Source organism: Lygodium microphyllum, chromosome 10, assembly GCF_053477565.2.
Source record: "Lygodium microphyllum isolate KBCC chromosome 10, Lygodium_microphyllum_v1.1.10, whole genome shotgun sequence".
NCBI classification, from domain to species: Eukaryota; Viridiplantae; Streptophyta; class Polypodiopsida; order Schizaeales; family Lygodiaceae; genus Lygodium; species Lygodium microphyllum.
Genome location: NC_141144.1, coordinates 13,942,238 through 13,957,463, shown reverse-complemented (window position 1 = coordinate 13,957,463; position 15,226 = coordinate 13,942,238). Strand labels below are relative to the sequence as shown.

Genomic DNA, 15,226 nt, shown 5'->3' with positions numbered 1-15,226 from the left:
GGCCGTGGTGGTAGCGGTGTTTTGGCTCCTTGTATCTGTGAATGCCCCTCTAGGAGCATTGGGCCTCTGGTTCCATGAGGAGGAGTTGTTGAAGGTGTTGCTAAAATTGTTGTTGAACCTGTTTTGATTCCCTTGTGCTGTTCTTCTGCCTTCCAGGTCCACCAGTCTTTCGGCCATTCTCATGGCCTCTGCTAAGCTTGTTGGTTCTTGTCTCTCCACATCTCTTCTAGCCCATTCTTGCATCCCAAACAAAAATCCATGTAGTTTAGTATCTATATCCATGTTTGGTAGCTGTAGCATGATTTGCCTATACTTGCTGACATACTCTTTCATCTTTCCCTGTGTTTGCTTGAGGTTCCTCCATTCATCTCTCACTTTGAACTTTTCCACCTTTGGAATAAAGTAGTCCTTCAATTCTTCCTGTAGCTCTTCCCACGAAAAGATGGTGTGGCCCTGCTCTTGCTCCAGCAGGTACCAACTGGCAGCGTCCTCCTCCAAGTAAATGGCTGCCACCTCCGCCTTCCTATCTTCTGTTATTCGTGAATACTTCAAGTATCTGTCTACCTCTGCGATCCATTTCTTCAAAACCAACCCATCTCTCTCTCCCTTGTATTTGGCTGGTTGGGGCATCTTGAATTTCCCATAATCGTCTTCTGAACTATCACTATCTTCCTCCTCTTTACGGTGGTGCTTCTTCTCTTTCTTCTTGTCTTTCTTTTTACTGCCTAACTCTACTACTTTCTCCTTCTCTTTCCTTGTATCTTGCGCCCTCCTAGATGTCTCTTCTCTATCCATTCTATCTATCTCCTCTTGCATTTTGTGTCTTTTCTCCTCTTCTTGTTATTGTATCACCCATTCTCTATAGCCCTGCTCCACTTCTAGTTTCTTTCTCCTTTTTTCCTCCTCTTCCTTCATCTGCATGTTCCTCCATATTGACTCCAGCATGCCTGACATACCATCTAATTGTCTTTCTAGTCCGGCCACCTTCTCCTCTTGGGCCACTCTCCATTCTTGCCCCCTACTCTTCTTCCTCTCCTCCAGTGTTGGGTGTGTGACGTTCTCCCTTTCATCCTCCATGTGGGTGGTGGTGGTGTCAACGCGGGGAAGCCGCGTTTCGCCTGTGGTGGTATGGGTCGTGCCGCGGGGAAGCCGCGTCATGTCTTCAGACGGTGGGATATCGAGGTTGGGGTGTCACACCGGGGCGACGCGTCGGGGGGGCGTCGCGACGTGGGGCGACACGACGCGGGGCGTCGCGCTGTGGGTCGTTACGACTTCGATCTCTTCGGGGCACTGGATCTTTCCTCCTGCTTCCGTGAGCACTCCTTCACTCCGAGCAAGAGTTGCTCTGATACCAAGTGTGATAAACCTGCACTCGTTACGCACTCAACACGGCACAGAAAGGTAACACGATATATGAGCTCAAGGTATACTCTTGTATTATTCAATCTAAAAAGCGGGACAACATAGACACATCCCAGGACTACACCCTCGTGACGCCGCACATAAGAGGGTTCACCACTGGGTATAGGGAATCACACGTAGAGTGGAAACAAGGCAGGGCTTTGAATCACTACTACTCCCTATATAGGTGCAATCGGTAGCAACGGCATGGTATAGCTACAAAGCCCTTACATTGGACACCCTGTTGGTCCCAAAACTGACACCCCTTTCAATATTTCTTTAACTTGATTGCTAATGGAATGAGTACAAGCTAACATTCACAATCTCCTTTGCCGTTCCAAAGACCCTTTTGCTAGAGTAACAATCAGCAATCAATTCAAGCCCTACCCCTTGATTTTTCACCCAAGACTTGCACAAATGAAACTACCAACTGGCCAAATGCCGCCCCAAATTACAATAAATGGGCTAGCATCTGAATTCACTAATAATCACATAAATTTCAGGTGCTGAATTCAATGTACGATGCCTTCACCAATTGCCACGGGTCACAAGGTAGCTATCAAACCCTAATTTATGCATAAATTTAGGGTTTACAGCAAAGATCTCTTTGATGTCCACAAAATTTGACTGAGATCTGCTCAAAATGACTGAGAAATATTGAGATCTCTTGAGAATGGGTTAGAGAAGGTGCAAGAAAGCCAAGATGAGAGAGAAATCTTATTTTCTTCATGAGAAAACCTTAAATTCTGCCTGCTCCCTGCTCCAACCTGCATTTAATGCAGTCACCTACTGCTAGGCACCTCCAAAATGTTGTCACATGATCAACAATGATGTTGCCAGCCCCTTGAAGGTGACTTCCTACTATTCCCTGCCTGTTGAGGCCCCTAGATGGCTATCTTATGCAGCAAATTGTTATTCTCTGATTACACAAACAGCTCTCTCTTTTTTTTCGTGAAGATAATTGAATTAAGTAGTAAATATTTACATCAAACCATCAAGTCATCAAAGAAATTAATGAAATTCAACCAAGCTTTTAATACAAAGAAATCACCAGCAGCTCTCTCTCTCTCTCTCTCTCTCTCTCTCTCTCTCTCTCTCTCTCTCTCAAGCTATAAACTAATTGAATAGTTGAGACCCAACCCCCAAAAAACGTTTTCTCAGTTTGCATGGGCATTTTTGCCAAGTGATAGCTTTCTAAACCCATTTTTTTGCATTATCCAACCATCTAATTAATTTTTAAAATTAAATAATCTTGAAAATTAATTTCAATCCTTCTGACCCTACCCAAAATTAAATATGTTCATCCTGATTAAATTGGCCAAGCCATTTGTAACCTGGAGTGGTCCCCAACCTTTGTTGACCCTTAGACTTGCATTAATTTATTAATTAATGTTGGTCCCTAGTGGTACTACCGACACTTATTGGCCAAATAACTATCCTACGTTCAAAACCAAGACCAATTGGCCCTGAAAGCCCAGTTACCATAACTTATCACAACTTTTGCCTTTAACACCCATTGCATCCTCATAGTCCTTGGTCTGTTACCATGAAATAATTGCAATGTATATCACATGTGCTAAACAACCTTGCACATTTGATTAATAACTTAATCAAATGTTATTGGCAAGATTAAAGCATCTCAAAGTTTCACATCCCCATGACAGACCTCTCCCTTGAAATCCCTGCAATCGTCCTCAATTGCATTGCATTGTAAAAAAGAAAAAACATATCACTCTAGAATTTCCATAAGGCATCACAGTCATAACATTGCGCACTGTTGTTCAACCATGCTATATGCCCCAAATCTTGCTGAATCCAGCTAGCATAAACAATCTAGAACTATAGCTAAAAACCCATTGGATACCTCAATAGCCCATGTTTCTCAACTCTTCTGACTTTCAACCATAGAAAAGCATTAATTCAGCATGAAGTATGGCTGAAACTATTAATGGCATTTACTGACATGTTTCTGTCCAAGGAACCAGCTGTAAACCATTGAAAACCGAGCACAATGTGAACATAAAATGATCACTTGTTGATCTGAGAACTGATCACAAACAACTACATATGTGACCCCAAATTGATCCCAAACTCATTGCAAAATCTAACCAGCAATCAATGCAAAAACTGATGCAAAATTAATTCCAAAAGTGACCATAAACGGTTCTCAAACTAATCAAAAACTGGTTGAAACTTATCAAATTTTTTGTCTCAAAATTGAGGCAAAATTCATACCAGACTGATCATAAGCTGATGCAAAAGTATAGTTCCAATGCCCGGGTGAAACTCATTCTCATTTGCATACATCTCACGGTGACTAGTACACTAAGTAGTGACCTCATGGCAAACGTACTATAGCACAGTACCTTGGATGTATTCTAAATACATCCAAGATCCACTGCATATAAGAGCTATCCACAATTGGCGGAGTGGAAGTGCTACCTCCTTGAGCATCGGGTAATACTCCAAACCCCCTACTCTGTTGAACCTAACTGAACCCAAACTAAAGTCGGCTCTAACTGAAAGGCATCTATGTAAAGCTGCAACAACTAAAGATGGTCTATCAAGTCATTCTCTTCCATCCATTCGACATCCATTGGTAAATAATTTTGAAACTTCACCAAGCATCTCCTGGAAACTCTAACGTTGATCTTTCTTTCCTTATGTGCCAAAATTTGCTCGAGTACCAAAATCTCATCCAACTCCTCAATCTCAAGCTGAATTTCAGTAAACATATCCTCAAGCACATCACCATGAAAAGGCCTTAACAAGCTAATATGAAAGGCATTGTGTATCCGCCAATGTGGAGGTAATTTCAGCCGATATGTCACATTGTTTATCTTCTCTAACACCTCGAAGGGACAGTCTCGATCACTAACAATCGACTCTGGCATAACATGATACTTAAAGGTATGCTACAAAAACAATTGTGCCATATGATTAGCCTTTATTTTCTTCCTCACTGGAATAAAATGGGCTTGTTTACTAAGCCTACAAATGATAGTCCATATTCGATCATTCCCTGTAGGTGTCCTACGAAGCTCAAAAATAAAGTCCATTGCAATGCTCTGCCAAGGTCTGTTTGAAATAGGCAAGGGCTACTTTACCTTTTGACATGCGATGCATGTCCCGACAAACTGTTCTATATCATGCCTCAATACCTCTATGGCCTACATACCAAAAGTTTCATTAATTGGGGAGGGAGTGGTTCTAGAGAGTTTCTATGTCCCACGTGCAAATCCTAATTTGGGAGGATCCTTCCACGTCTACAAACAGCTCCATCCTTGTCTTGCAGGTTTCAACCATCAACCCTCTTCCGCATCCCCAACGATTGTTGCTACATGGTCCACAACTATAACCCAACCTCCCACTACTGCTGATGATCAAATTCCATCATCTATATAACGTCATTTTTGTGTGTTCAACACTTTTCTTCATCAGTCTCTGCTTCTACTAGTGGTTGTTGCACTTAGATCCGTCTTTGATGGACAATACACATTGACACCTCCCTCAGTCCGCTCCCACGAGAGCCATTGGTTGTTGGACAACTCTGCCCTTGAGCATTCTATACATTCTCATTCATTTACAACATTGATTCATTCACTTCAAAGTTGTCTTTCTTTTGTGTTTGTGTTTTTGCATTTTGCATTTTGTGTTTTGAGTTTAGAGTTTTGCATTTAGGGTTTGAGTTTTGCATGTCATTGTCTAAGTCTTTGTCTTTCACTCGTAGGAGTACTTTGTTTGTTTTCTCAATGCAAACCCTAGCATATCTTCACAAGGCTTTGACAAAAGAGAGCACATAGCCTTGCTCATTTACCACATCCTACATAGAATTGGTTCCTTTCTTGGCCATGTTACAAGCTTACCCTGATTTGCCAGAGGGATTTCAAATAACCTGCTCCAAAGAATATTTCCGAGACATATAGAATTTGCTTGCTGAGTTTGCCTGGGTGCCCATTTCAGATGTCCTAATTCCAATTTAGAATCAGCTGGCATAAAAAGGATGGATACTCCTTCAAAGGCACATTATAAGCACAAAAAGTTAACATTACTCGTCTTAGAAGGAGAAGGGCTGATTCATTCGACGCATCTTCCAATTTTGTAGGATGCTCTTATTAACACCGTTTGCAAGAGATGCATCTGTTTCCTTTAGAGAAGCACAGGAAAACCAGCAGTGGATGGCAGCCTCTTGCATAAATTTAAAGCTAAACTCAAAAGTTATGAATTTCAGTTCCTCATGCGGTTTCTGGCAGAACCTGAACTGACAAGCAATATTGGTATCACGAGCCTGAAGGCACCGTTCATAAACTTACTTACAAAAGAAGCATGTAGCTGAAGGAAGGATACTTCATAACTGAAATTTTGCATATCAAGTATACCTTTGAAATCAATTTGCAAAATCCAGAGAAGTTACAAACATAGCAAGTGTCTGAAGAGAGTTTGCAACATCTGAAAATAAGATGCAGACCTCACATTAACACACTACGCTAATGGACATGAACTCCGAAAAATGCACACTGCACACAAGGTATGTCCTTGTGGTAAGAATCGCAAGTCTACTGTACGCTTAGATGCTTTAATTCTAAAATCTGTTTAAAACATTGACTATCCATTTGTTCCATTTCAACTGCCTGCTTCAAAACTAGAAAATGGAAAAACTTGACATATTTTTTGTCCTTTTAACAGTTCAAGAACTGCAAATTACATGCTAGAAGAACCCTTGCAAACAGCTTCAAGAATAATTTTTGCTTGATTATCTTACCTCTGCAACTTTGCCTTCTCTATTTTTTGTCTTGAGACATAACATCTCATTAACCTTTAATTGTTGCTTCCAATATAAAAACTTGTTAATAGGCCCAGGTAGTGCTGAAAAATAGATTTGATTTGCCACTTTGACATTGTCATTGTCCCAAAGCTCACAAAGTAAGGCTGCTTTGAGATACGTATCAACCATTGCAGTAAGGGACCGCAACTCAGCTACCTCAGGACTGGAAAATCCTGCATCTAGATCAGCTAAACTTTGCCTCTTTAAAAACTCAATAAAGCCTCCTGCATTGCTTGCAACGCTAACAAGGTCACCATACTCAAGACTCGGAAGATCATCTGCAAAATAAGCATATGAATCAATCCCTCAATCCTTCCTCCCTCCCTCCCACAAAACACTTTTTTTGGATGGCATGCTTATCACACTGACGTGTGCACATAAATAACTGAAAGGAGAAACATACAGGAAAATGTCCAAACAATTTAAGACAAGAACACTACCAATAAGGTGGGAAGGGCCCACTCTCATTACAAGAAAGGCCATGATCTCCCCCTCAAGTGGCTCACTTACAATTTCTGGCAAATTCTCTATCAAACTTCTCAACAAAACCCGACAAAAAAGGACATCTCAATATCCCAGTTCCCTGAATGACATCTGATATACAGTCCCAGCAAGCTGAAAACTGAGCTATCATCCAATAGTTACAATCCAGAAAAGGTCAGTTGCAAATAACCAGCCCAAAATGGCAGAGTCAAGTAGTCTAACCTGATAAAAGTGAGATAGTTAATGAAAAGATATGAGAGAGACAAAGCCCCTAAGAAATCAGCAAATTTATCGACAGTCACAATCATTTGTTCAGGTCATGAAATGTGTCTTGTGAGGTGTGACATTTGATCTCTATAATGTGGCAAGTTATCACTAAGCAATCCTCCAAGATGATGAGATTTTGTATCCAGCTCCAGATCAAGCAATCTAAATGATTGAGCTATCATAGGGACGTGAGATTTTGATGTTTTGCTTAGCATTTGATTAAGTTATTAATCAAATGTGCAAATGTGAGATGCACATGCAATGTGAAAGTTAATTAATTCTTAATGTCGGGCCAAGGACCTGGAGAAGTCAATGGGTGTCAAAGTCAAAAGTTGTAATAAGTTGTATGATCAAGTACTAGGTGGTACTTGTGGTGATGATTGTTGGCCTAGGACAATTTATTAGCCATTAATGTTTGTGGGCGGTCACATTAGGGACTAGGCATTAATTGATTAATTAATACCAGTTTTAGAGCTAATAAAAGCTCAAGACAGCTTGGGTGACAAATTGGCCTAGCCAATTTAATTATTGGCTAGGATGGTTTTTTTTATGAGCACAAATTTTAAACATTAGTTCATTTTCAGAATTAATATTCTGAAAATTAATTAATTGGGCTGAAAGTTGTTGGAAAATGGATAAGGAAGGCTGCCACTTGGCAAAACTTCCCATGCAAAAAATGATAAAGCTGTTTACAATTTGGAGCTGGAAGACAGAGAAAGAAGTTGAATTCTTAATCGTGCCTTGTTGGGGGAGAGTGTTAGTAGGATTGTCAGCTCCTATGTGAGTCTGTGCATGCCAGATGAGTTGGGCATTTTAGTCCATATTTTAGGCATTATTTTAGTGATTTTTGTGTGGCATTTGGACCAACTACCATATTTGGCCTATTTATTTAGGGGCTCCTCCTCCTCTCCATTCAGTCATCATCATTCTTCAGGTGGTCTTCCTATTGGAAAGAGGAGCCAATGCCATTGCCCATGCAGTCAATGACTCACTATTGTATGCATCATTCTCATGTTTGGTATACGGATTCCATTTCCCGAGCACATCTCTGAGTTCTCTTCTTTTGCAATGTTCTTCTATTTTCTTTCTCTTCTGTCTTGTGTTCAGCAGTTTACTTCAGCACTTTTCCTCTTTCCAATGATTTTGATGAGGACAACCATGAGGAAGCTGTGCTCACATGGGATTCAGATGATTCACATGCATATTTTGCATTGCTGCGGTGTATTTCTAAAAAAGTTCTATTGGCAGTTACCTCTTGCACGACATCCCTAGAACTACGGTCGAAGCTTCACATGTTGTATGAGGCACCTTCCCCCGTGCATGCTATGACCCTTTATGTAAAGCTTCAACAGATGAAATTTGAGCCAAAGGAAACCATTTAGTCATTTTTGCTCCATATTACATAGGTATAAGACCAACTTCGACACATGCAGTTTGCCCTTCCAGAGGCACATCTAGTGGGAACGGTACTCTACAAGCTCCCCCTAGAGTTTGATGGAGTGGCTAATGCTTTGAGGGCACAGACATCATCTACACCTGTGAGCTTTACACATATGTCCTTAATGCTACTTGAGCATGAGGCATCTTTGCATTTACACGGGAGGCTTTCATCTCATTATGAAGGTTCTAGTGAGGCCTTTACAGCCTTTGAGAGAGATGACCAGAAAAAGAAGTCAAAGGCCCAGTGTTATCGCTATGGTAAGAAGGGACACTTGTGGAAGAACTACAAGTGAGTTAGCAGCCTCACGGAAGAAGAAGGAGAAGCAAAAGAAGCAGGATGCAAACTCCTCCAACGAGTCCTCCTCTTCCTCAAACTCCAACTCTGATCCTCCGACCAAGAGGAAGTCCAAGGTTTGGCCAAGATCCACTTCTTCAGACAGAGGGAAGGGCTTGACTACCCCTTCCTCTGCTACTTTCTCGTCCAGGTGATACAATCATCCCTCACGACTCTCCCGTGCCAAAGAGGGAGTATGACGGCGGTGAGATGGGACAATCGAGCCACATCTATACAAGTATACAGATGCATAAGTTTTAGAGAGGGATGTTCCTGATGCATCGACCAAAGCCTGGCAGGTTCAAATCCTAGAGCTGGGATTGACATCGAGGTTCATGATGAGCTAGTTATTTAACAAAGAGTAAGATTGGCTCCTAGTCTAAGCTCACATAAGGAGACACTTTGGCGGTCTTGGCCAAAGGCGGGGAATCCATGGTCACATCTGTTCAGAGGCATTTTTGACTAGATAGTCTTGTATGCTACTACGAGACATCGTTGACCAACACAAAGATCTATTATGACTCTTCTCTATTTTCAATAGCTGGTGCGATCGACATCAACATCAAGTTCTCTCTGAGACACCTTGGTGGTGGCTTGATCACCCACTACTTGGGTATCCATGGTTCTACTCTAGTGGTTTTATGTTGTATGGATTGTGATGGGTCATTATCATTGTATCATTATATTGTATCAAATCACCCATGATCTGAGAGAGGGTGTTAGCAAGATTGTCAACTCATATATGAGTCTATGCATGCCAAATGGGCTGAGCATTTTAGTCTCTATTTTAGTGATTTTTGTATGGCATTTATCCTAGTCGGACAGCATCAAATATTAGTCAAACAACCGCCATATTTGGCATATTTTGGGCCTATTTATTCAAGGGCTCCTCCTCCCCATTCAGTCATCATCATTCTTTAGGTGGTCTTTGGAGAGAGGAGCTAATGCCATTGCCCACACAACTAGTGACTCACTATTGTATGCATCATTCTCATGTTTGGCATATGGATTCCATTTCCCGAGCACATCTACAAGTTCTCTTCTTTTGCAGTGTTATTCTGTTTTCTTTCTCTTCTATCTTGCGTTCAATAATTTATTTCAGCACTTGTCTATGCTTCCATTACTACACTTTTGACAAGGAGTTGGACAATTGCTCCTGCTCTTGAGACTATGTCCCAGCCATTAGAGACCATTTTGGTGAAGGTGACTGCAAATTCCTAACCTTGGGAAGCTATAATTGTTGTTATGGACTTTCTCCTAAAGATTACAACCTCCGATGCTCCAATTGCTCCTCATGAATCCATTTGGGTGTGAAAGGGAGACAACAGCTTAATTTCACCAATTTCTCACAACAAATCTTTGAATTTTCTCTCTCTACAGCTCTCTCTCATTCTTCAACAAATTCTAAACTTCCCTCAAAAAGCCTTAGCAATCCCAGCCTTGGGGTAATTAATATTGAATTTGGGGCTAAATTTGTCATGCAAGGAGCAAGGTGAAGCCCAATCCCTTGTTAGATCAAGGGGCAAATAGAATTGAAGACTTGTTGGTCATTTATGACAACAAGTGGCATTTGAATTGCAAAGCTATTAAAGAAATCTTGGTCTACTCCTTCCAAATTGCAATGCAACTTAAAGAAATACCGCAAGGGGTACCAATTTTGGGCCCAACTGTCCAAGAATTGATCAGTAACATTTTAATTTCAGTTTTATGTGAATTTAGTACTTCCTATAATTAGTGTTAAATCAAGTCATTACCACCCTCTCTCAAAAGGAAGGCTGGTTTCATAGTTCCATAGCCAAGATACCATCAAATCCTTTGAATTGTTAGGCCCCATGCCACCTAATTGGAAGTCAAAAACTTTGCTCTAGTGCTGAAATTGTTCTCAGCTGAGCATTACAGCAAGAATGCCTTTGTTTAGTGAGATGGGATCAAGTAGTGATGATGCCTCTTAGCTTGGAAATTCATAAAGTGGAGGGGGCAATGCAATGCTTGAACTTGGACAAGGCACACAACATGACAGCAAGCTGAAAATGTTGGTGTCAACCAAAATGTAGAGCCTTCTATGTTAAATGATGTTGATGATCAACAAGAGAGTGAAGAATTTGATTGTCAATTCAAAGATCAAATGAAGCCAGCAGCTGATATATTTGCTCACTTGACAAAGAATCCTTAATTTACTCCATTTTTTGAACTCATCAAAGAAGGACAACAAGGGCAAACAGAGGAAGTCACCCTCTAGAGCTTCAAGACAACAAGATGTACCAAAGGAAATGCCAAGACCATCTCATGATGTTCCCAATGTTGCTAAAGAGCGAAAGCAGTTGGTTCTGATGGGGCAGCCAATGCATACACAAGGCCAACATGGTAATGCCAATGCAATGGGATATTCGCAACAAGATATGCATGCCAATGTAGGCCATCCGGGATACTTTGGATATAATTTAATTTTCTAAGCAATGGCTGGAAATCCTTAAGCCATGGGAATGCATGGACCAAATGTTCATGGGACGCAACCACCAATGCAAGGCATGCAAGGCCAAATATGCCTAGGAATGGCAAGCAAAATGCAAAATCCCATGCATAGTAATGTTGGCATGACACTTGGGGCACAAAGTAGCATGTTTGGTAAAGCATCTACATAGCTCAGTATGTACGGGACACATGGGACAGCGGCTGGTTATGTAAATGCACCATTTAATGCAGATCGGAATGTTGGAACAACAAATGCACTCTTTTTGCAGCCACCTGCCTATGATAATCTAGCACCATTTGGTGAACCAAAGGACTACAATGACGGTGGAGAGTGGTAAAGAACTAAAGTTTGAAGTCTTTAATAGGCCACAAGATAGGGTAAAAGTGTGGACTTTCAGCCAACAATTTGATATTGCCTATTCAAGGGGAAACTTGACTAAGTCCTCAAAAACCGAAATGTACCTACTTTTCTTAAGGGGAATGCATTGCAATGATTGTCCATAATTTTGACGTAAGGAAAAGCACTATCAACATGGCTTCAACTTAAGAAAATATCTACTTCTACATGGTTGATGAGCACTTTTGAGGTAACAAGTTTTGGGAGGTCTTGCTACCCATTACCTCTTATCATGTTCTCCCCCTTCTGAGCATATTGAAAAGTATTGTTGTCGTCTACCTAAACAAATTCAAGAACTTTGCATTAAGACTACTATGACTAGCATGTCACAACTTATTGAGACGGCATGTACGACTAATGCTTTGGTGCACGGAAAGCCTACAAAATTTCCAAGATGATGGGGAAAAGTCACCAAAGCCAACTTTCAAAGCTGAAAAGAAGGACGGATCCACAAATAGGTTCCAAAAGAAGTGAAAAAGCAAGGAAGAACTTGGAGACGTGTTACTCAACATAGGGAATCAATGGCTACCAATAAATATTTCATTTGTGAGCAAGAAGGGCACATGGCAAGAAGCTATCCTAGTAAACAACAATTAGATAAGACTCAAAATAAAGAATATACAAAGAAGCCCAAAGCATCAGTTGCTTTGGTACTTGATGTAGTCAATGATCAGCCCAATGATGATTCTACTAAGCTTTATACAGTATGGGTGAAAGTTAGGGACCAGTATGCATTGATGTTCTTTAACAATGGAGCAAGATCCGATTTTATCTCCATTGATATGGCATCACAAAGGATGAGATGGGACACATGGGACCCATGGGAGAAATCGCAATTGGTAAGCAAGGGCCATGCAAAGCCTTTCACACCACTTGTCATGAGGACATATATTTTTGAAACCTCACTTAACATGTGGATTAATTTTTAATCACATGGTTAAGTAAATGTTGCACATGCGAGCTGTAATTGGGGTTAGAGTAAATTCATAAGCCCGGGATTGGAGGTAATTACGGGATGTTAAAGGCAAAAGTTGCTATAAGTTATGCTGCATAGATACTTGGTGGTATCTGGTGCCAATTGTTGACCTAGGTTATTCATTTGGCCATAAGTGTCAGTTGGTGACACTAGCATTTAATGGTACCTAACGCCAATCTGATGGTCAAAGATGGCACAAAGAAACTCAGAAGTGAAAGATGCCTAGCCAATTTAATTATTGACCTGTTATATTATTGCCATAAGTGTCAGTTGGTGACACTAGCATTTAATGGTACCTAACGCCAATCTGATGGCCAAAGATGGCACAAAGAAACTCAGAAGTGAAAGATGCCTAGCCAATTTAATTATTGACCTGTTATATTATTTTTCAAGGCACCGAAATAATTATTAGATTTTTAGTATTTAAAGATTGAAAATTAATATTTAATTATGGATAATGCTAGAAATACCATTTGGAAAGGCTGCCACTTATCAAAAATACCCATGCAAGACTAAAAAACGTCTTTAGAGGGTGGAGAGAGGTATTTTTAGTGTATTCAATCTACAAGAGAGAGGGAGGAGAGGCTGCTGGTCTGATTTTTAGCCATTGGAGGATCTTCTAAGGCAGCCAAGGGCAAGAGAAGACCAATCAACAGCAGGTGACAGCATCTACAAGCTGTCGAGATGGAGCAGCAACAATAAATGACTAATTTTCTTCAATTCTTTGCATTTACAAGCTATTGTAGCAGGGCAACAGTTGCATTTGATTGATTTTCAGTCTTCTTCGTGACAAAACTCTTAATTTTCTCTCTCTACACCTCTCTCTCATCTCCCAGTCATTTCATAGCCTTGCTCCAAAGATCTCAGTATTTGGACCCTTGGAGACTGAGAAATTGCAAATTTCTTTGCTGCAAACCCTAATTTACAGCAAAAATTAGGGTTTAGCAGCAGCCTCGGGAAGCGTGCCAAAAATTGGAAGCTCCAAGACTTGGATTTTTCAAGGCTAAAGGTGTTTTTCAGCTAAATTCAAGTGGAGGACTTGCCAACCATTGAATTTGGGACATTTTCATCGTCCATGAAGTGGGTGAAGGCCAATTAAGTGCTCGAATCAAGGGGCAAAATAGATTGAAGACTTGCTGGTCACTTTGGACAGCAAGGGGAGTTTGGATTGCGAAGGGTATCGGGAGAATCCCATTGTAAATCAACTTCTTCTTCAATAAAGCTAAAGAAATACCGAAAGGGGAGCCAATTTTGGGGCCAATTGGATGTGCATTGCTCAAGATCAGTAGGTAAATTTGTATTTTCAGATTTGCATTAATTGTTTGCTGCTGTAATTAAGTTGTAAGGGAATTACCACCCTATCCGAGGAGGAAGGCTAGTTACATCACTCATTGGGAAGCTTTGTTCACACATTCAACGTTATGCAAATAACAAAGAGTTTTTTATTGCACCACTTGAGGATTGTGATATATTGCTTGGTATGCCTTGGTATCATAGAGTGCATGCGGCCATTGACTCCAATGACAAAGTGATCACCATTCACAACATAAGGGCAAGACCCATACCCTTGATATAAAGCTTAAAGGGGAATCGAACCCAATTGTCTCTGCTTCTGTCGTTTCAAAAGTAATGAAAAATTATCCTTCCACATGCTTGGTTTTTGTCAACGATAAAGATGACACTATAGATGAAGAAAGTGTGAGACTAAGTTGGATAAAGATCACATGTCATTTCTGAAAATGTAGGTTGATTGCTTTTCTCAATCAATTCCGCAACAACTACAGCCTAAGAGGCCTAAGGATCATGTCAAAGATCTGATCCCTGACAATAGCCCTCTGAATAAACTGCCATAGAGGGTAAGTGCATCCTAGCAAGAGAAGATAATGAACCACGTAAATGAGTTGTTAGAAAAAGGGTTTATTCAAAGCAGCTCAAATTACATCCTTGGACGTATGGATGGATGCTAGTAGCATTGGTTACAATGGTAATGAAGTGCCTTAGTGCAAACGCACTAAGGGCACATCGGGGTTAGGGCACTCAAGTCCTACTTATGGGACTCAAAGCTCTCTTTTTCACATCATTGTGTCATCACCACTCTTGGACTCTTGGCCCGTTGGTCGACGCATCCATACATCAGGATAGTCAAGCTAAGCCCATTCGACTTGATGGCTAGGAGGTCAATCTGATGTCCAATCCCTTCTATTTGTGGATATGGCTTGCCCCGTGCCTCGTGTGCAAGTTGGATCCTTGGGAAACGGTTCACTGGTATCAAAGCGTCAACCTGCAATCATGCGAGATTCAATGACATGCACAAAACCACTTTTGCTCACGGAATCTTGATGGTTCATGCCTAATAGACATACATTTATCTCATTAAGGGTGATACGGGACACTGCTAATGGGAGGGGCATGCACGAGGGACACATGTTGCGGTGGTAGGTACAATGATAAGGTATGTTTCTTGTCTAGTACTCCTACTTGGGTTTTGTGTTGGGGTGATACTTGTGTGCAAGGATTTTCAATGGTTCTAATGATTGGAGTTTGGAGAGCTACCCCTTAGGGCTATGGCAAACTATCATTGGAAGCTAAAACCTTGTAGCTCAGGTAAGCATTAGAATTTTGATTGACATT

At 40.9% G+C, this 15,226-nt stretch overlaps 1 protein-coding gene across 1 annotated transcript in view; it reads right to left on the bottom strand.

Moving 5' to 3' along the window:
• The window catches only part of LOC148029729 (metaxin-like protein), an 84,759-nt gene that overhangs the window by 48,951 nt on the left and 20,582 nt on the right, over positions 1-15,226 (bottom strand). Inside the window, exon 2 of the mRNA XM_087686046.1 lies at positions 6,164-6,504. Within this exon, the coding sequence (XP_087542172.1) occupies positions 6,164-6,504 (341 nt within the window). The remainder of the gene's footprint in view (positions 1-6,163; positions 6,505-15,226) is intronic.